The sequence below is a fragment of the Lytechinus pictus genome, unplaced genomic scaffold, assembly GCF_037042905.1.
Source record: "Lytechinus pictus isolate F3 Inbred unplaced genomic scaffold, Lp3.0 scaffold_20, whole genome shotgun sequence".
Lineage (NCBI taxonomy): Eukaryota > Metazoa > Echinodermata > Echinoidea > Temnopleuroida > Toxopneustidae > Lytechinus > Lytechinus pictus.
In genome coordinates, this window is record NW_026974141.1 from 9,269,833 (window position 1) to 9,293,211 (window position 23,379).

The 23,379-nt window shown below is 38.7% G+C and overlaps 1 protein-coding gene across 1 annotated transcript; it reads right to left on the minus strand.

Annotated features, from left to right (window-relative positions):
* Nucleotides 1–1,043: 1,043 nt before the first annotated feature.
* Nucleotides 1,044–11,329, minus strand: LOC135157906 (uncharacterized). Its single transcript, XM_064115059.1, has 2 exons — nucleotides 11,229–11,329; nucleotides 1,044–2,935 (listed from the first exon to the last, which is right to left on the minus strand). Exon 2 carries the CDS (start codon nucleotides 2,929–2,931, stop codon nucleotides 2,293–2,295), a length of 639 nt encoding a protein of 212 aa, XP_063971129.1. The 5' UTR covers nucleotides 2,932–2,935; nucleotides 11,229–11,329; the 3' UTR covers nucleotides 1,044–2,292.
* Between the last annotated feature and the right edge of the window lie 12,050 nt (nucleotides 11,330–23,379).

A 23,379-nucleotide genomic window follows, 5' to 3' on the forward strand; every position in this document is an offset into this window, starting at 1 on the left:
GGGCTGAATGCTGTTCGAGTAAGAATCCGATGAATGGAAAAAAAAAATAATTACTGAAATATTGGTAAGGAGTGAGCGGGGTCTAAAACACAATTAAAATGTTCAATTTTTGAGTTTTGAAACTCTTTGAATTGTGAACAATGATAAAATAAAACTTCTGCCTCTGCAATGCATCAGAATAGAAGATAATTTAGTTATCGTATCAAAATAACCATACTCAAGTTCGGACCTTCCGATGTATGCTCTGCATCGAACACCTCCAATGTAAAACACAACTCCTGCTGACATTATTCATATCTCATTTTCATAATTCATCGAAAATAGGACAACGATACGACAAAAGGTTTACTCGTGACATCCGATTGTGTAAGATAGAAATGATGATGATACATGGATGTTGGCAATGACTTTTTTCTTAGGAGAGGAGTATCAAGAACGGGCAAACTATCTCATCGAGTCTTACACACAGATACACACACCCACATACACACACATAATTATGACCATCGCTCCAAGAACACCGTATGGACACTATAGGCGCAATTATCAAACATTTTTAAGACAGTTTTTCCTACTGTCTTAAAGAAAAAAAAAACAAATCACACTTTTCTTTCACGGAAGGGGAGGGGTCGCAGCCCCTCGACTGGATCTGCGAATAGATATATTCTGAAAATCAAAATATGTGATCGATTTCCAATGGTGATGTGATTGTTTAGGGTAACGCAATAAATTTCAACGTTATGTTATACAACTTTAACAAACAAGTTTAAGGGAAAAGATCAATAATCTCGAAAAGTACTTACTGAAAGAGACCACATATGGAGTAAACATATGGAGTGATATGAATATATTGTCCAAAGGAGGAAAACAATCCCAAAATTTATATATATTGGGATATCCAATTATTTAATGGAAATTACCTATTCAATTTAGCGATCAATTGCATGTTTAGTATGTACTAGTTATAATATAATCGGTGTCCGTGTTTCAAAGTCTTTATTTGTTTAGTTCAATATTTCAATAGATACCCACAACCTTTTATGATATTGTGGCGGCCCTCCTTCTTGGAACGGGTTCTGGATGCTGGGGGGCCGGCCTGTCCCTTGCCTCTATCACCTTCATCCGTTGATGAATTACTAGCCATTCTTAATGCGAGCGGTTTCCTTATATCTGTATATATGGCGTAATGTAGAGACCCGGGCGTGTTCCGTTTTCCCAAAATATATGGGGGTGGAGTGTTGAGGGGTAGTGTGAACAGGTGAAATATAGAATAACAGGGGATTTCTATTGGGGCTGTATAATCTCTATGGGAAGGCTTATACTGTAGTGGTCAATGGGATTCCATAGATCACACAGGTTGGAGACGATGAATACATTTGGTGTATGACAACGGTCATAATTTACTTATACATCATCGTTCAACATTTGTACATACTATCACAATTAACGCCAACAACAATTACCTGAATTTGTTCTGCGGTAGTACAGCTTATTCGTCCACAGCCAGTTGAAGAGGAGAGCGAAGAGTTCGTCATCCGATCACGACTTCTGCCAGCGTCGAAGTGACGAAATCCCCGCGATCCTCCGCTATATCAAAGTCTGCGAGAGCTGCATTACGCAGTGCGTTGCGTCCGCCGAGCTCTCGCGCAACCAAAAGCGCGCCCTCTACGTTTAAAGCAAGGTAACAGAAAATCCGTAGCGAACGGGTTCGCTACACAGCCCCCCTCTTCAAGGAATGTGTCCTCACATTATGTTTTATCCTCACATTAAAAGAGGAATCAAGTTTAACGATTTAACAAGCAACCAAAATTTACTGAATTATGTATCGCTGTATTGATCATATTAAAAGTTATGTCCTCTTCATATACACTCCTTATGGGTACTACAATCAATCTTCTACGTCTTTCATAACATCTGTAAAGCTCCTTTTGGTAACATAATCATCATTCTCTTCATCATCATCAACTGTATAAAACTTGTTTATTCGATGGACACTAACTCTGAGTATTACCATTACAGCGAATACTTCTATGCAACATCGATTTCACAAATATTTGTACATTTCGGACAACTCCTTGATGTATTTTTTTTTTCCCAAAAGGTAATTGTGTGGTGTTTTACAAAACAAATAAATGGCTTACACTACGATATAAAAATACGAAAACACATATATAAAAGAACAGCAAATCTGTGACAAAACGAGGTGGCTTCCCTCTGAAATGTAAGTTTTAACAAGAGTTTGTATGTCTTTGTTTGTTTTCTCTATCAGTCCAACTTCCATTTTTAGGCTTCTTAGTCATCCTTCTTCTCAATGTCCTTTCGTTTTTCTTCCTTGGTGATGCGTGTATATACAGTACCATCTGGCAAGTGAAGGGTCTCGTGATGATACGTGATCTTTACGCCTGGTGGAATGATGTGCTTGGTTTTGTGGATAGACTTGCACCCACGTTCAGCATGACGGAGATTTCTGGCGGTATTAAAGAGCTCGTCTTCTTCTGACTGATTGGGCTCCTCTACCTGGATGGCTTTATCACTCACACGTTTCTTGTTGGTCTGACAGGCCGCATCAATCGGACGGTTCCTCTGTCGAATGGATCTTGATTTGGGAGATGTGTCAGAAGGGCTGGTACGTTGAGGTGAACTTGGTCTGCCTGAACGACCCCTGGGGCTGCTTGGGGTTCTGCGACTAAATTCCCGCTGTTGTTTCTGTGGACTTCGAGAGCGGCGGCGTCCCCTAGGTGGGCTAGGTGGATTGTATCGCTGATGGTGTGACCCCGGGTTCACTGGTCTGGTGGGCTTCCTTGTGGTGGAATCACGATCGACAAATCCTTTGTGTACTTGGGCGACATGTTGTTTAAGTTCCTTTAATTCCTGGCCCCTCCAGTCGCAGCTCTCTCCTGACCAATTTACGTATCGACACCGGTAAGCCATGTTGCTGCAAAATGACACAGAAAAGAGAGTTTTAAGTTCAACCAGTGTATCCAGTTATTATCATGTGGTTTCAAGATGATGTATGGCTTTCAACTTCATTCAAACGCTATACATATAGTCTTTCTTTTGAGTTTCCCAAGTTTGTTATGGTTTATATTAATATTCCGAAGACCACGAATCTTCTGAATGTTCAAATAAGTCCTGAGATCCGTTGAAGCCCGCAGAGTCTGCAGCTTCTAGCCTAATTGTTTCAACGGGTTGTGCCACTTCTGCGACAGGATTAATGTTCTGTCGCATACACAAAGTGTACAGTTTCATCATGATTACAGTTAATTGAAATATGATAATTATCAGCAGTAGTTCAATAACCTCCACAATGTACAGTGTATGTCTGTAAAGAACAACAACAAAAAAATAAGGAGAGGTAAGAGCATTACATGTCCTAATAGAAGTAATCAGGAGGTCTTCTCTGCCTTCTTGGATAGCGTGAAGGGTTGATGTCTGAGTTACTAGAATCATCAGGTAATATAATTCCTGGTTCTACGGTAGTCTCAGTAGGAGCCTGAGTAGGTTGTCCATCATCCACAACATCTGGTTCACGATCGGTAGTCACCTCGTCTGTTCTGTCTGCTGGCTGAGTCCTCCAGGCCTCCGGTACATCAGATCCGTTGTAGAGCTTCAGTCGGTCATAGTGGACCACTCTCAGTTTGCTCCTGGGGGATCTCTGGATACGATAGGTCACGTCGGAAAGTCTGGACACCACTTGGTAGGGACCTTCCCATTTAGGTGCTAATTTGGGGCTGACTCCCTTCTTCCTGGCATTGTTGCGGAGCCATACGAACTGTCCAGCTTCATAGAGTTTCCCATCTGATTTCCGATCATAGTTCCTCTTCTGGCGTCGCAGTTCAACACCCTTACGTACCTGGGCCCTTTGGTACGTCTCTTCCATTCTTTCCCTCAGCTGCTGAGCATAGTCCGTCCACTCACTTCCATCCTGTTTGGAGAACTGCAAATCGATAGGCAGTGAAACCTCTCGGCCAAACATCATCATGTTTGGAGTCTCCTTGATTGTGTTGTGCGTGGAACTTCTGTATGTAGCTGTGGCATAGGGTATATACCTGTCCCAGTCCCGCTGGTGCTTCTCTGGATCCAATAGGGTAGCAAGAATGTTGATCAGCGTACGGTTGAACCTTTCAACCATCCCATCACTCTTTGGGTTGTACGGTGTCGTCCTTGTCTTTCTGACACCCAGTAGTTGACACACTTCTTGGAAGATGTTGGACTCGAAGTTCCTGCCCTGGTCACTATGTATCTCATTAGGAACTCCATAGCGGCAGATGAATTCGTCCACAAGCTTCCGTGCCACTGTTTCAGCCTTTTCATCTGGTATTGCATATGCCTCGACATACTTGGTATAGTAGTCAGCTACCACAAGAATGTACTTGTTCCCGTCATCAGTAACTGGCAATGGTCCCATAATGTCCAGGGCGATCCTCTCCATTGGATACCCACTCTGCCTCTGCTGTAGCGGAGCTCTTTTCCCTGGTCCTGCCTTCTGTCGGCGAGCGCAGTCTGGACATTGCCTAATGAAGGATCTGACATCTTCCTTCATTCCTACCCAGTAGAAGCGTTCCTGTACCTTGTGAAGAGTCTTTGTCATACCAAGATGTCCTGCCATGGGAGAAGAGTGTAGGTCCTGTAGCACCTCCGGTATCAGAGCTTTAGGTAGTACATACCGCCACCTGACATCACGTCCATCTCCTGATTCCCACCTCCTGTAGAGAACACCATCTTTGACCTCTAGCTGGTCCCAGTGATCCAGAAGAACCTTGACCTTAAACGGATATACCGTCGCCTCTTCCCGGGATGGCTTCCTCCCTTCCACCAGTGCATTCCTGACTGGATTTATGTTAGGATCTTCCTGTTGGGCCTTTTGGATGTCAGCTAGGTTATCATTCCTCAACGTGATAACGTTGATATTCCCAGTGTCTCCTCCATAGATGCAGCCTCCTTCTCGCTTACACTGCCTGCATGGTCTTCGTGATAGAGCGTCAGCGTTGCTGTGAATCCTTCCAGCTCTGTGTATAATCTCAATGTCGTAGCTTGATATGACTTCCAGCCATCTTGCCAGCTGACCTTCAGGTTGCCGGAAATTCATCAGCCATCTCAGAGCTCCATGATCAGTCCTCACCTGTACGTGGCGACCATACAAATACTGCTTGTAGTGTTTGAGGTACACTACTACAGCAAGTAGTTCCTTACGGGTTACACAGTAGTTTCTTTCTGGTTTGCTTAGGACTCGGCTTCCATAGGCAATGACCCGTTCCTGGCCATTCTGTATTTGGGAGAGTACACCGCCGATACCATCATTGCTGGCGTCTGTGTCCAGAATGAATCTTCCCTCCTCGGTAGGGTATACCAGTATTGGAGCTGTGACTAGTCTATGCTTCAGTTTCTCGAAGGCTTCTTGGCAGTCCTGGTTCCACTCAAACTTCCGTCCTTTTTCTGTCAGTTTTTTTTTTTCATACTTTTGTCCCTATGGGCAAGTTTATTTACAAAAAAAGAACACGTTTACAGAAGTCAAATTATAACATTATTCAAACAAATGTTTCAACATACTCCATTTCAAATCAAAAACTTTCCTTTTTCCATTCAGATCATGAATGTAACATTCATCTAAATAATAAGTTTGTATTACCTTCTTAATCTTCTTAAAATCAGGTACAGTCTTGTTCAACCTCGAGAAATATAATTGTTGTTTTACTAAAATGATAATACAATTCAGGGCATCATTTCGCTTTTCTTTATATCCAAACAAAATATTCTGTGGAGTAAATTTAAGAATAAACGTAGGAGATGATATCCACGTTTCTATTTTACTCCAAATATTTCTACTAAAATTACAGAAGTAAAAGAAGTGTTCAATTGTTTCCTTTACAGTATAACAAAATGTACAGCACTCAGTATTGGTGATCTTTAGTTTGAATAAAATATCATTTAAAAACACAATTCTATTGAAAACTTTGTATTGGAAATACTTTATCCGAATGTCAGTTGTAAATCTGAAAATCATCCTATTAAATTCTGGTATTTTAGTGTGATCCAAAAGAATATTTGAATTTTTTCCCCATTTTGCTGCAATAGTTTTAGCTGAATCTTTATTTCCTATCAAAAGTTTGTAAATACTTTTACACCCCTTTTTATCACTCATTATAGGAGAAATATAAGGCATAACAAATGGTTCACATATTCTATGGTCTAGATTTTGAAATTTTCGATTAAACACACATCTTAGAGCCTGAGAAATTGAAAAATATTCCAAAACATTGACTTTTAAGCCAAACTTAGATTCACATTCAGTTAAAGATATAATATTTCCTTCTCGATCTATTAAATCATTAATAAATCTTATACCCTTTTCTTGCCAGTATTTAAAATAAACAGACTTCCCATCTATTTGTATTTTACTATTTTTCCATAAAGGTTGCGCTAACCAATTGATATTTTCAGATTTTTGAAATATCGAAAATAGCATGGCAAAAAACTCTTTCCAAAATGGATTACTAATCTTTTCCGATATGTTATAAAAATATTCATCTCCATAAAACAGATGGAAAGGCTGTCCTAAAGAAAATCCTAATAGACTTTCTACGTCATCACATTTTCTCAATATAATTCGTCTCAACCATGTCAATTTTAATGCTTTGTTAAAACAATCTATATCTATCATTTTCAATCCCCCTTCTAAGTATGAACCAAGTATTTGTTCCCTACTAATTTTGTCTGGTTTTCCATTCCATACAAATTGAAAAAATTTAACTTTAATATTTTTCATTAGTTGAGCCGATGGACTGGGGATTGAAAGAAAAAGGTGATTGAATTGAGGCAATAAAAGGGATTTAGCCACTGTAATTCTACCCAAAGGTGTAATATTTCTCTTCGACCATGAAATCATCTGTCTTTTCAATTTATCAAAAATCCTATCGTAATTGAAATCGGGGATCTTGTTAATATTCACATGAAAATCTGTACCAAGATAGCGAAAATAAGTATCCTTTATCAAGTTTACTTCTAATTCAATGTCTAAACTTGTCTTTTTCAGGCTACCCAAAAAAATAATTTGTGTCTTTTGTGAATTGAGTTTAAGTCCAGTAAATTGAGTAAAAAAAGAAATCATCTCCAACACTTTTTGAAAAGACTTATTTGAGCCAGAAATAAATAAAGCCGTATCATCGGCATATTGAAGTATTTTGAATTCTCTTTTGTTTACGCTGATTCCCTCAAACTGGTTTGAATTTCTTATCCACAATGCAAGAATTTCCACACACATAATGAAAAGGTAAGGAGAAATTGGATCCCCTTGTTTACAGCCCCTTTGGATATTAAATCTGTGTGACAATTGAGAATTAACAATAACGCTTGAGTAAGCATTACTGTGCAAAACATCCACCCATCTCTGAAATGACGGACCCACCCCAAAAAACGAAAGAACCTTTTGAATGAATTCATGGGAAATACTATCGAACGCCTTTTCAAAATCTAATAGCATTAAAGTACAAGGTAAATTTTGCTTTTCCGCTAAAGCAATGATATCGTATATTATTCTAATATTTTCCCCAATAAAACGACCAGGTAAAAATCCTTTCTGATCTGTGTGAATGACTACTGATAATACCTTTCGTAACCTATTTGCAAGACATGTAGATAAAATTTTGTATACAACATTAAGAAGAGATATCGGTCTCCAATTTTTAATAAAATGACGGGGCTTATTACCTTTAGGGATTGAAGTTATAAGACCCAAGTTTTGTGAAGGAGATAATTCACCAGTCAAATAAGCATTTTTGACACTTCGCCACAAATAAATTCCTATATCATTAATAAAATACTTAAAAAATTCTGCTGTAAAGCCGTCTGTCAGTTGGTGCAGAGGTCTAGCAATTCTGGCAAAGCCTTCAACGAAGCGACGGTAATAAGATGCAAGGCCTAAGAATCCACGGACCTCCCTCACTGACTCGGGTCTGGGCCATGTCCTGATTGTTTCTGTTTTGTCCTTCTCAGTCGAAATGCCTTCTGCAGAGACGACGTGCCCAAGGTATGAAACAGAAGTCTTGAACAAGTTGCACTTCTTCGGCTTCAGCTTCAGCCCTGTCTGTCTTAGACGTTCAAACACCTGCTGCAGCCTCGCCATCTCCTCATCAATGGATTTCCCGAACACGATCACGTCATCCAAGTAGACCAATAGCGTCTCCCAGTGCAGTCCTCTCAATACCTGGTCCATGAGTCTTTCAAACGTTGCCGGGGCGTTGCACATGCCAAAAGGCATGACCTTCCAGGCATACAGTCCCCCATCTGCTAGGAAAGCTGACTTCCTCTTAGCATCCGAGTCAAGCTCTACCTGCCAGTACCCACTAGCAAGGTCCAACGTTGAAAACCATTTGGCTCCATAGAGTGCATCAAGGGTCTCATCGATACGAGGGAGAGGATATGCATCCTTGATGGTAACACTATTCAGTTGCCTGTAATCAACACAGAAGCGCTGGGAGCCGTCTTTCTTCTTAACTAAGACGATGTTGGCTGCCCATGGACTGTCTGAAGGCTCGATGAGTTCCCTGTCCAGAAGATCATTGACATGCTTCCTGATAACATCTCTCTGTCCAAACGGATGTTTCCGTGGCCTCTGTTTGATTGGCCTGGTCTGTCCGGTGTCAACTGTATGTTTCACCAGGTTGGTTTTCCCCAGATCATAGTCTCCCTTAGAAAAGACATCCTGGTATGTAGTCAGTAGCTTAGCAATAGGTGCATGGTACTGCTCTGGCACCTCTTGTATACTCCGCTCGTACAAATCAGTCAGGTACTCTGGTAGATCAATCTCCTCACTGGAAAGATGAGATGCTCGGATATCTAGTTCTGATACTGCCGACAAATATCCTAGCTCTGTCCCCTTCTTTATCACACGTTGTGATCCTGTAGGGTTGTATACTCTAACTGGGACTGCTCCATTACTAGTTCTGACGAGGGTCCTGGCCAAGATGATGCCTTTCTGTGTAAGTTGACGTCTATCATTTGATGCTTCGACCATGCCTGTAACGTCATCTGAAACCCCATCCAGTACTTTTCCTGTAATGATGCCTTCTCGGCCTGCCGGTATGGTGTACATCTCAGTAGCTATGATGCGGAAGCAAGTTCTAGTGTTGTCTTCATGGCGACACTGAACTGAACCCCACTTGGTTTCCATTGTAGCAGTCTCCAAGTTAAGCCTTGCTCCTAACTGTAGAAGATTATCCATGCCCAAGACTCCATCGCTACAGATATCAGCGACAATTAGGGTGATCCTTGCCTTCCCCTGGCCTATAATCACTTCTGTGTGGATATTTCCATCCACCTCTAGTTGTGAGCCATCTGCTAGCATAACCTTCTCTGTAGTAGTTTGAATTGTAGGCTTCTCTTGTAGTTTCCTATAGCCTGACTTGGAGATGTATGTATCTGTTGCTCCTGTGTCTACCAGAAAACTCAGCTGTGTCCCACCGATAGTGACTGGCACATACATGCCCTTCAGAATTCCTTTGTTGATTTCTCCATTGTACCTGGTTGTAACTATTGGCTGTGTGGCATTTGGTATTGAGGGGCTGGTGCTTCCAGGTTCCACGGCCGCGCCATGCCCCCCTGGGGCGACCTTACTTCGTTTGTTGAGCTCTGATATTGTTGCTCGGCTTGATGAATCTGAGCCTCGTCTCTCATCCTCTTTTTGCACTTCCTCTTCATGTGGCCTTTCTTTCCACAATAGTAGCAGCTACCATCAAATTTACTTGAATTTCCCTGCTTCTGCTTCTGCTGTTGCTTGTCACTAGGATCATTAGTCTGAGGTTGTTGCCGTAATGCGGTCCTGATGGCCTCCAATTCTTCCTTCAGTGTGGTCATCTCAGCATTACGCTTGGAGAGTTCTTCGCTCAAGGTAGCTACCATAGCTTTCACTTCTGAGATTGGTTCGGAAGTTGGTTTATCTTCCTCATTCTCTTTTGTCATTGCCCTGCTGTACTTGGGTTTCCTGCTACTTCTCTGATCTTCAGAATGATGGAAGGCCTCAGCTACCACTGCTGCATGTACCATCTCGTCCAATGTCTTACATTGGTTGTTGAACACTGCCTCTCTAAGCTTAGGTTTCACAAGGGCATCCATGAAGTGTCCCTTCGCCAATCTGTCACGGACATCAAAATCCAGCTCTGGATAGGCCGATGCTGTGAGCTCCCTGATGCTTTGTGCAAGCTCCTTGAGTGTCTCGCCCTCCTGTCTCTGTCTTTGCTTTAGCTCTAGTAGATGATTCTCAGCCTGTTTATTATCTGAGAACCGGTTGGCCAGCATTCTCTTCAGATCATTGAAGCCTACTGTCTGCCTTTGTTCACGTAGCAGCCTTAGTGCCTGACCTTGTAAGCATGATGCTAGGATCCTCCCCGCTTCTTTATCATCCCAGCCATTTACTGCTCGGCATGAGTCGAAATGTTGGCTGTAATCAATCCATGATGAACATCCATCATATTTGTCTGGCTTGATAAAGTGGGTACCCCTAGGCTTCTGTTGGGCATCCTGTGATGACCTTGGCATTGGCTTGCTGTTTCATTATCTCGTCCTGAGCTAGCTTGGCTTGATTTTTCATCATCTCTTCCTGAGCCTTCGATTGGTATTTCATCATTTCCTCCTGGGCTTTGGCTTGATGTTTCATCATCTCGACGATCTCCATTAGAGCCTCGGTCTTCTGCTTCCTCCTCCTACTGGTAGATAACTTGATTCCAGAATGTGTAGAAACTGATTCATCCCCTGAAGAATTGCTGCCATTTGTTCCAGATGTCCTCACGTTCTCCATCCCACTTCTGACACCATTTGTGTGGCGGCCCTCCTTCTTGGAACGGGTTCTGGATGCTGGGGGGCCGGCCTGTCCCTTGCCTCTATCACCTTCATCCGTTGATGAATTACTAGCCATTCTTTATGCGAGCGGTTTCCTTATATCTGTATATATGGCGTAATGTAGAGACCCGGGCGTGTTCCGTTTTCCCAAAATATATGGGGGTGGAGTGTTGAGGGGTAGTGTGAACAGGTGAAATATAGAATAACAGGGGATTTCTATTGGGGCTGTATAATCTCTATGGGAAGGCTTATACTGTAGTAGTCAATGGGATTCCATAGATCACACAGGTTGGAGACGATGAATACATTTGGTGTATGACAACGGTCATAATTTACTTATACATCATCGTTCAACATTTGTACATACTATCACAATTAACGCCAACAACAATTACCTGAATTTGTTCTGCGGTAGTACAGCTTATTCGTCCACAGCCAGTTGAAGAGGAGAGCGAAGAGTTCGTCATCCGATCACGACTTCTGCCAGCGTCGAAGTGACGAAATCCCCGCGATCCTCCGCTATATCAAAGTCTGCGAGAGCTGCATTACGCAGTGCGTTGCGTCCGCCGAGCTCTCGCGCAACCAAAAGCGCGCCCTCTACGTTTAAAGCAAGGTAACAGAAAATCCGTAGCGAACGGGTTCGCTACAATATGCTACGGAAATTAACGGATATAAGCGTTTATATAATTGCAAAAGCACTGACAACAATTATGCATTTCGAATTCCTCTATAATATTTTGGTCAATATTATTTACCATAGTAACCTAAGAAATGTGACACTTTTAAGCTCTGTATCAATTTGTAATGCCATATTGACAATTCATGCAATCATTATCTGTATTGGTCATCTAGACAAATGCTTTGGATGAGATGAAGCAACAATAACTTTTAAAATTAACGACATATGGAATCAATTGAAAAGTTAACTTTTAGTTTAAGAAGTATATAGATTACATACGTCAATGTGTTAATTACGATATGAAAACTTGTTAAAGTGCTCTATTGTTTATACATTTTCAACAAATACACGTTTACCCTTTCGAAATTTTTTTTTTGTCTGCAATAACTAAATTAGTTTTTCTACCCTACAGGAACGTGACACAATCAATCAGATTTTGATCTAACAAAATAAAAAATAGGAATTATTGTAGCTCATCCAAGTTGATGTTTCAGGCAATTAATGATAATATTTAATATGCTGCACATCCATTTCTTTAAAGGCTCTATTGAAAATGCTTCTCCCCCCCCCCCCCAGATTTTCGAAAACTTCTCACTTGCACGTGCTCCACTCACATTTCATCACTCTTTCCCTAATTTCTCACATTCTCAAATTTTATATAATTTTTTTCTTTTTTATTTAATTTGTGACCACATCCGAGTATTTATTACGATTTTCTTTTAGCCCTTTTACACAATTTTGTCTTCCGTCAACATTTTGTCGACAAAAGCTGGCCCAGCCTGGATTTCACTTATCTGTATTTATTAATTTCTCTCATCTGCTATCATTACTATCAATTTTTCACATTTTCATACTAATTAGATTCATTGTTTGTTTACTACTATAATTTTACATTTAAATTTTGATGGAAGTATGTATGAAGATACTCCTGGCTACTGGCTCCAAACAGCGTAAAAACAGGGCAATGGGTATAAAATATACGCTGTTAAGAATAGGCATATATAATACAGATAGAGGACATTTCATCCAGAGACTAACCGAATACTGCAATGAAATTTAGGAAGAACGGGGAAATCCCGCAACAGGAATGTCTTTAGAAGAAATTAAAAGGTAAAAAATAATCGTGATGAAAAATACAAGTACGTACAATAATTATGGACAACCAGGCACCACGGATAACTTAACCTTTCAAAGTCGATGTTGTACAACTGTAACATTAGCCCAGTTTCGTTTGAAAAATACAGTCTAACCTATCAAACAATTGAACCAAAGGAATGCTAAAAATGTTGTCTTTTGTACCAAATTACATATTGTCCAATATTGTGTTAGTATATAACGCTTATATTGACCATTTCACACTTTTCAACATATGGTACGACCCTTTATTTGTATTGCAAAACCTGCCCGAAATCATTCATATTAAAAAAGAATAACGGTGCTACGATGTATCCATGAGTATTACCTATTCATCACTTGTAACATATACAGGGTATATTGAACCATGCTATTGTTGAAGATTTGACGAATACGAATTAATTCGAGAGCCTGAAGTGCGAATAGCATGGATTATTGACAATAATTTCGACTTTTCGATAAAATTTGGCGCTCTTCGGGTATGAAGCATGGACGAAAACAAAATTATATTATAGTTATTGGGGGAAGGGTAGTGGGGTGGTCATCCACGGAGCGAAATGGCGTGTGCTGGTCATAACTGTGCTAATATACAATACATAAGGCGTGTTGTCAAAAGTGTGCGTGCGTCTTTTCCTTTATATTCTACGGCGAAGCCGCTGAGCGTGCCATTGTCCATTTTGCTTTCCTATGGGTCAGTGCTCTTGCCATTCAAGACGCCAGCGTGCCCTTTTGCAGCGAAAACGGAAGCGTTCGCTTTTATCTTTTCTTCTGGCATGCTTCGGTTGGCTCTCCGATAAGATGTTTTTGCATTAGCGCCCTCTATGTTAACGATATCGGCGTTTTAGGCAAACTATTGAACGCCCGATCTCTAGTCACTGATCTGAATATCATTGTGTCCTTGTATCGGTGTGCCTAGTCCAGTGGGGGTATATACATGTATTTTCCAAAGTTACGCTTTCACAATTTCTTTTGATAGTTTTTCGTTTTAGGTTTCAGTAGTGACAAAGTTCAATTGGATTTAGATTTCATTTTTTTAATAGAACGAGTTGTTTTATTTTGAAGAATATACCGTTAAGACATTGACTTTCTAAAAGTAAATGTTGAGGCGCGGGTAAGATTTTTTTTCATCACACTGAGCCCACACAGTCAGCATTGTCGGGTGAAAAGGAAAAATTTGGAATTGTCCTTAACTTCTTTGTAAACGAAATGCAAAACCCTTCGCAAAAGATGCAATATAAATCATACCTGGGTCCCAAAATGATGGCATTTAAATTTTTACATTGAAACGCTATACTGTGACAAAAAATAATTATTTTACTCTTATTTTACATTATGTTTAAACATTAACATGTTAGAAACTTATATATTCACACATAATACAGATGTCGTGCAAAACAAACGAATAAAATATCATTAATTTGAACTTTTAAAGATTAAATTGGATGCTCAAGCAGTCATATCGGTCATTGTTAATTAAATGCACAATTCTTGAATTTCATTGCCCGAAATTTTGAACAAAAAGTACTTTCGTTACTTTGTAAGACCATTACAAACATCTTTACCTTCAAACGAAATCAAAAGCACTTAACACATTAGTATTAAAATTATCAAATTTGAGGTAGTCTTGACCAAGAATTGAGTTGAATGTTTATAAAGGAATTATAGCGTCTTTTAATGAATCCCATTCTAAACTTTGAATGACCGATGTCTCCGGGGAAAAAATATCGCGTGAATCAAAATGAATTAACACATTTAAGTGACTCTGACATGAAATTGGACAGGAAAACCTATATTATCTTTTTACCTGGGATCCGTCTTTATACTCTTATCAATTTCCCCTGTGATCTGGAGTACTAAGTGACCAAGTGTTCTTGATTACCATCCAGGAGCCACAGAACCGAAGGGGGTCTGGGCTGAAGCCTCCACACTCCTTTCCCCCAAATAGCTTACAAAACGTAAAAAGTACCATGATTTTATGCATGGTGATCCCCCCTTCAAAACCGTTCTGCGGTTTGGGGAGGCTTTATTATTTCTTTCAATTTTCCAGTTCTACTCACAATATTTAATTTTGTCAACTTAATTTGAATGGCTCCTTTTTTCATCTAACTTCATTTCTTCCTTTGAATTTTTCTAAACCTTTTGTATACTTATTTTTTTAACCTTCACGTTTGACTTATACAGTAGTGCATATTGCCGTTGATTTCTTCTTCCTATCAAATATCTGAATTTATCTGCAATGTGTGTGTGTCAAATTATTGCAAATTAGATTCCCAGTGTCTAAGGTAAACACAATTTACCGACGTAAAGTTTGTAATACGAAAGCCTCTTTGGCCTAGTTTCCCTTCCAACTTTGTACTTCATCTCTTAATCGTATAGCTGTATTCTGTATAGCTTGCAAATTTAAATACTTTTACACACAAACAAAAAATCAATAAACGTTCAGGAAATGGTAATGCGTCGGTCACATTTGCTCTCCGGCGGCCGTACGGCGAGTCGAAAACAGCCGTTTTATTCATTTTTATTCAAACCACCTATATTTAGCTGGTACAAAAACTGTTGAAACGACTGTTTTCGACTCGCCGTACGGCCGCCGTAGAACAAATTAGGTATTAGGCATACTAGATCAAGAAGGATGGAGTGTATGCTGGCGCAGATCCTGCTGAATTAACACAATACAATCTAATAGGCGCCGTATTTATTTTGAACAATAGTTGGCCTCTCAAAAGTATTGTGGTCTATTCTGTGGCCTCTACTAAAAGAAGTCAGTGGGTCTATATTCTGCACCTGGAGGGTACAGTAGTGATTCCGGGGGGGGGGGGGGTGGCATCCGGCCCGTGTGCCCTCCCCCTTTAAGAGCCATTATCAATTGTTAATGTGAATATGCCATTTTTACACAAGTGTGCCCCCCTTTGAAACTCACAGCATGTATTTTAATGAGGATATGTCGTTCATGCACAAATGAGGACCTTCACTTTCGCCTGGTAAACACCCCTTTTCCAAATATATTTGATTATTAAAATGCACGTAGAGATGATAGGCAAAGAATATAACTCGGATGTTAATATTAAGAGTAGACCTATAAAGAGGGAAGTTACATGGTTAATTAAAAATGTGTTGATAAAATATCAGTGGAACGTTAGGTTATAATTTGCTGCGCCAAACCGGTTTTATGTAATATTGCTCTTTATAAAGACAAGTATTAAACTACATTAAATGTCGAAATGCTGAGAAATATAATGGAAACCATATTAAAATACACATTACGAAAAGAACCAAAATCAAGGCTCTAGTATGGGGACAAAACGAGAACAAGAAAACTACCCATTTGATGCTCATTTTAATTCCCCGAAAGCCGGACGTTGAAAATGACCTGGCCCAGTGCATTGCTAGCTGTATTTAATGGGAGAGCTCGGCTTACCCCATTGTCAAGGTAGATTTAAATTACCCCATTCTTGATTGGGGAGATTACCCTATTGTTGAACATAGAGGTGGTCTGACTGGTGGCGGATTTCAATAGAAGGATGACCTATTGATTGGTGGGGGTATTTCAATGGGAGATTACCACTTTGTCAGCGCGGGTGACTGTCTTGATACTTTGATGTGTCCCCGATGTGTATTTTACTCGAACACCGTGTTTGCAACTAATCCCAATTAATGAGACTATTTGGCATCAAAATGAAAGTCTAACTTCCACCCTTTTCATAGATTTCGTTTGAAAATACTTACAGTGTACGTTTAAGGTAAAACTGAAATATGAGAAGGCGCTTTGTAATATGTAAACCAAATATGATTTGTTCATAAGTATCTTTATAATAAATGTTACAAAATCGAGTTTCATAGAACAGATGTTATACTCGATTTAATTACAACCAAAATATTTCAAAGTCATCGAGAGGGTAAGTATCAGACTAAATAATGCAAGCGTGATTTGTTCAGGCGCGGGTAAGATTTTTTTTCAATCCCACTGAGCCTGATCTCTTTTTTTCATATTAAAGCCGGGATAGACATGTGGTTAAATAAGCATTAATTGGATTCGTGCTTTTGGGAAAATAGTATTTATTCACGAGCAAGAACATTGAACTGTTCAGTGTTGGCACCACTGCGATGAAGTTAATTCGAATTGTGTTTTTGAACAAGATCATAATAGTAGAAGTAAAAACGTTAAGCTTATTATATATATATTAACCATTCTGATTTATGCATTATTCTGGACTACACGTGTCTATAATTGAATGATTTATATGTATTCAATCAGTGGAAGATTTTCAGGTGGGGGCACATTTTCCCTTGAAAACTTTTTAGACAAAAAAGTTGTCACTAAAATAGGGCATTTTGACCCGTTTAAAACGTGACGTTAAAAAAATTAAGGTCTTTACTTGTGTTTGAACGACATATTCATATTACAGATATTTGCTGTGACTCTCAAAATGTGAGTACACTTGCAGGGGCATATCCAGCCTTCGCCAAAGGGGGGGGGGGGGTCTTTTTAACCACATTACCCCCGATCAGCCGCTCAAATCTGATTTTTGTTTGTTTAAATATATGTAAAATAATCTCATAAGCCTTAATTATGTAAATAGTGCGAGCGCGAAGCGCGAGCTATTTTTAAATTATTATTCCATGTATTTTGTCCTAAAATGGCATTCTGGCGATGCTTGTGATCCTAAACGAGATGAGTGAATTTAATATACGCTTTGATCATTCGGATAAAAAAGATCTGTTAACGGCTGATTGCAGATAGCCATGAAGACGTTACATATTTCAACAGTCAAATAACGCGAGCGCGAAGCGCGAGCTGAAAATTTTTACCTTTCTCCCTGAAGAATAGAAATTCTAAGCAATTTTTGTAATCATGAAAAAGTTGAATATATAACAAAGCAATTGGTGCGAGCGCGAAGCGCATGCGGAAAATTCAAGATTTGTAGGAAAATTGTGAGTGGATATGGATCACAGTTAGGAAGGAGCTGATATGTTTCATTATTATTACTTTGAGTTTTGACATACATGTAGGACCGGGACATTCTAAGAACATTATTCCATCGTATGAAAATTATGACTGTCTTCCTATTTCTCTTCCTATCAATGCGCGAGATGAAACTTGTCGATATTCCATTCTGAAAAAGGGACAATTTATCATTAAATTAATTTATTAATCTAATAAGCCTAATCAGAGCGCGAAATCTGTCAATATTATAGCCTGAAAACTGGCCATTTAAAGCACTTTTGTAATAATGAATAAGATGCATGAGTTAATATATTTTTAACAATCAATGTGCGCGCATATCGCCAGCCGAAAATTGTTGATTAACTGTCATAAAATGGAGATTTTAAGTAGTTTGTTATAGAATTAATATTTAAATTTTTATAACTCACCAATCAAAATGCAAGCATGCAGCGCTGGCTGATACGTTTTTACAATTTGACATGAACAGGGATATTTTGATAACTATATGGAATACAGGAAAATAATAGGTACCTGAAAATCAAATTTTGTGAGCGCGCAGCGCAAGCAGAAAATGTTAATATTCAGACAATAAAAAAGAAATTTTTACAGAATACTCTTTTAAACTGAAATTTCGATTTCCGAGCTGAAATATGTTATGTGTATTGACTTCAAAATTTGATATTTAAAGTTCCATATATGTAAATCACCTAAAATGTAATGCGAGCGCGAAGCACGAGCGAAAATTTTATATAATGACGTGAAAGATTTTTTTTTATTGTTTTCGAAGTCACCCTCATCTTATTTATTCACTCGTTTTCCTCCTCCCAATAGGGGGAGGAGGGAGGGCGGACCCCTTGCCCCACCCCTGGATCCCCTGGATCCAACTCTGGAACAATCTACCAAAAAGTATTAAACAAGCAGATTCAAGAGAGAAATTCAAATCCGTGTTAAAACATTGTTTGTTAAAGATAGCTTTCCCTCCGCATGTGAAGCCCCTCAATTGTTTACAGCCTACTGTGAACTGTACAACTGCTTTATTTGTTGGTGAAATTCCTTCTCTCTATATATTTTTTCCTTAGCGTTTAGATAAATGTTTTGTGCTAAGTGGTATACAAATAATGTAAATTAGTGGCGTGCGTTTCCCGATCTCCGTATCGAAATGAATATTAATGAGAGAGCGCAATTTCATTGTTCTCGCTCTAATGGGGGAGGGGAGGGGGGTCAGTGTTCTATCAAGCAAAAGACGTAGGCCTATATGTGCATAAGTTCATGTCATTGGTGTAATGATAAAGAATCTGATGAATTATGTTTGTCGACGTTATAATAAAGTTAATACAATCAATATGATTCAGGCGTACACCGCTTTAACTGCATTGGTATCATGCATCCAGAAATCGAAATAGCCGATGTATTCAAAACGTACGTATAGTAGCCGGGATGGCATGCAGTTCGGATGTTACAGTACTCTAACATTAGAATAATCTCGTATTACAAATGCCAACCGCAAAAACCCGCAAAATCTTTTACAAAATTAGATGAAGGCGGTCCATTCTCTCTCTTTTTAATATAGATATAATCTATGTATTTCAGGATCATGATATGAAAACCTTTTATAACAAACATGATAAAGGAAAAACGCGTCTCATGTTATACATGGTTCATTGCCGCAAAATATACCAATCATCTTCATTTGTTAGCATTTAATCAACATTACCACTGATATTATTATTCGTATTTTCATGTCCGTTAATATCACTTCAAAGTTATAATTATCATTATCATCATCACCATCATCATTCATTCATTAGCTATTTCCAATCGTTCTCCAATATCAATTTTATATTTTATATAATTAAGAATATATGAAAGATAATAGTAATGATTATGGTGATGCTGGTAATCATGAACATTAGATCCGTTTTGTGAGATAATTTATGCGATTTTACATGCGAATCGCTACTCGATGATGGTGAAAGAAAGAAGTCGGGACGGTAGTTACTGTATACACGTACTTTAATACACTATAGTACAAAAGATTCCCCATCGGACGGGCCAACGGTCTTTTGAAGTAGGTTCATCTATTGAAATTATGACAATAATCACGACAGCGGATATGGGGAACTATTCTCTTAGCGCCTCTCCCATTCATTGTTGTCTGTGGCGAACCCGCTGAGCATGCCATTGTCAATGATTCTCTACACGGGTGAGTGATCTTGCTTTTTAATGATCATAGGCCTCGATGAGTATCAATGCCAAGTAATCCTGAAAGGTCAATAATGTTCAATTCTTGCTGGAGAAGACTATTTCATGGCCCTATTTGCTTTTGCTGTAGGCCAGTTGTTTACAACCTGATATAGATGATAAATAATAATTATCTTTCATCTACTTTAGAGTAATGATCTAATGTTAACATCATTCTACATAATCATCCTGAAGCTTACGGCCCCATATCTTCACCCGTGAAGTATTGAAATTTGAAGTTTAAATTATTGAACATCATGGCATCCTAGCATTGTACTGATTTTTACTATCACTGCAATATAGATAAAAACATAGAGTTAATTCTACTCACATTGATTTTACTTTAGAACAAATTCACCCCCCCCTTCCCGCTACAACCTTTCATTCCCTTTCATTATTTCCTTACCAAAATGATCCTAATTTCAATAACTATGATAATGACATAGATGATTTGCTGTTGACGATAATGATGCTGCTGATGATAGTGATGATAATCAACACTGATGATGATGATGGTGGTGGTGGCGGTGATGGTGAATGTGGTAGTGGTAGCCTTGGTGATTATGACAAATGAAATACTGACAGTTACGAAAGTCACACATTCAATGAATAATACCAAGACACATACTTTTTGATGAAATAAAAATCACACACAATTTATGCAACTTGTAAGCCTCCCATTTAGTTCTTATTTTTTTAACTGAATCGTGTCCGCTTATATTCCTTCTTGATGATGATTTAAAGCTTTTAAGTTTATAATTATATTGGTAAATCGCGGTCAGAAAAGTTCATGTCACCATTCCATTCTTGAGTACTATATTATATCAAGGCGATATAATATTGATTATATGAGCATGGCCCTAAAATGATTGTGATGTGATAGGTATGAAATCAAATGTGTTTTATTGGAAAATTTAGCCCTTTTCACACATTCTGTGTTTTTTTCAGCGATTTGGCGACCGATCAAAATGTATGTGTATTTTGAATTGGAAACCATCTATCGGGACAGACTTCAAGATGTAGGTCTGTTACATTGAAACATACTTTGTTTGGTGCTCAAAAGGTTATTTCTAAAATAGAACATCATCGAGAAATGGTGCTTGATTCATGACATATGAAAAAAAAAATCCGATGACCACTGCACTTTTGTAAACATTTTAGAATGCTTGTTAATACTCGACAAAATTCAAAAGACAAAATTACGTATTATTTACCAAAGTTAATCGAAGAGTTTTAACATGACAATTAGAACAATGAATTAAACACTACCCATGCAGAGAACGATCGAGATGAGAATAAAAACTTGATCAGATGATGTAATATACTGATAAGCTTTTTCTTTATCTTCCTTTTTCCTCTTCGTATTCTTCCTCATCTCTCATTATTATTCTCATCCCTTTTTACTGCTCCCCCATTCTACATGTACGTCTGCTTCTCCTTGGTAATTCTTCTTCTCCTCCTTCTCCCACCTCATCGATTTATGAAGATAAAATTATAATGAAATAATAGAAATGTTTATGAAGATAATACTTATGATAGAGAAATGAAAATGATTGCGATTGTAACAGCGGTGATGACGATATCGATAATTATGAGAGGTCATAGCCCATGTACAGCACAAAGTATCAGACGCAATTTCAAATATGATTACATGACGATTTTGATACGAAATATTTATCATAAATCTAGATCTAGTACATTAATATACACTTATTTTTGTAGAATAATGAAATCGCCGCTCAATATCGATAATTCTGATGATGACTAAAACGGAAAAGCATACGTGGGACAGTGTATTATATTGCCTCGAAAAATACCTGACATTTGATGGAATTCCGTGCTTATATAGCTCATTTCTCAGCACTTTTACGATTTTCTTTCACAGGGCTATTTGGCAAATATTTTTCATTTATACAAACAAACACTCCGTTGGTAAATTTCATTGGATTCTGATCGAACTAATTTTCAGATCGTTACCACATTTGGTATTCATCTTCACTTCCGAACATTTCGTTTAATACGTTAAACCAATTAAATGAAGTTATATACTTTAGTCTGTTATAAGTTGTTTATATGTTGTACTCTCATACCCCGAGAGGGGATCGATAGGGTGAATAAAATGTAAATCTAAATCAGGGGCGGATTCAGCCTCCGCCACTGCATGTCTTCCCCTCTGTTCCCCTTTCACTCTTTCCCTTTTCCCCGTTTCTCCCCCCATCGTCCACCAGCTCTCACTTCTTCTTTCCCCTTATTTTCTGTCTCTATCCATTTCCATATTCCAATTTGTCCCCCCTCTCCCGTTGATTCTCGATCCTAAATTTCTTCCCCTCTCAAATTTCCTAGTTTTTTTTCTCTTTCAACTGTTTTTCCTCCATATTTTTTCACCCTTCCTCTTCCTCCATCCCAATATTATTTTCTTATTTTCTCTCTGTTTCCCCTACCTTTTCTTTCCCTATCCTTCTTAGTTTTCTTCTTCCTCTTTTCATCTTCTCTTTTGGTCCCGCTTCTTTAAAACAAGGAGATAAAGAAAATTAAGAGACAATATGTTATCCTGGGGAAATGGTTGCCCGTCCAAAAATGAACAAACTATTTTTAACAGTTTCTAATAAATCTTTGATCTATCTATGACTAATAGTGCCAAGCTGTTCCGGTCATATTCATTTCATCTTTCCATTTCCTTCTCTTTTTTTTTTTGTTTCAGATGCGAGTAATAATAAATATTCCAAGTTGACGTGAATTCTACGAATGGCTTGGGCCTACGAAACGAACATTTGTGGAATCTTATTTTCCCACCTAAAACGTCATGAATTGACTCTCTTTCAATTGCAAAAAAAGAGGTTTTCATGGTTATTGCAGCAAATTCGAAAGATCAGTAACGATTTATGACACGTGCGTGATTTTTTATTAAGCTACCGTGGCTTTATGAATGCACCCGAACTTCCATTATAGATGCGAACCATAGTTGAGAACAGTAACCCGAACTCTCCGATCCGACAATAAATATGAAGGCACGCCTTTTTTTGGTCGTAGAGGGAGCTATTTAGAATAGATTCTTCGGTCTTTCGACAGAAATTAAGACTTGCAGGAAAGACGCACAAAAGAACGGTGGCATCAATGGGCCTTTGATGGCGGCCGTTCCTTTGAAGACGAGGGAACGTTGGGCGGGAAAGCCGAAGCGAAAACCCGGATGCGGTAAAAACGATAAAGAACGGTGCATGGACTTTTGACAAGCTCCCTAAGACTCCAGTCACCAGTGTGATGATGGAACTAATAATAATGGAGAAAAAAACAGAAGAAAAGATAAAATAACCCAGGATTGCACAATTCTTATTTGTCTAGACAATAGAAATTTGCTAAACCTGGTATATATTCTACATTCAATTTATTTGGAACCGTAAATATACATGTGTTAAAAGCAAATAGGATATTATGATTACCATAATTACCCAAGCTCGATTATTGCAACATTTTACGCAATTTGTATTATTTTTCCAGTCAAATATCGATCGCAAATGCATACTGTGGAGTCCTTCTTAATGTTCCAAAC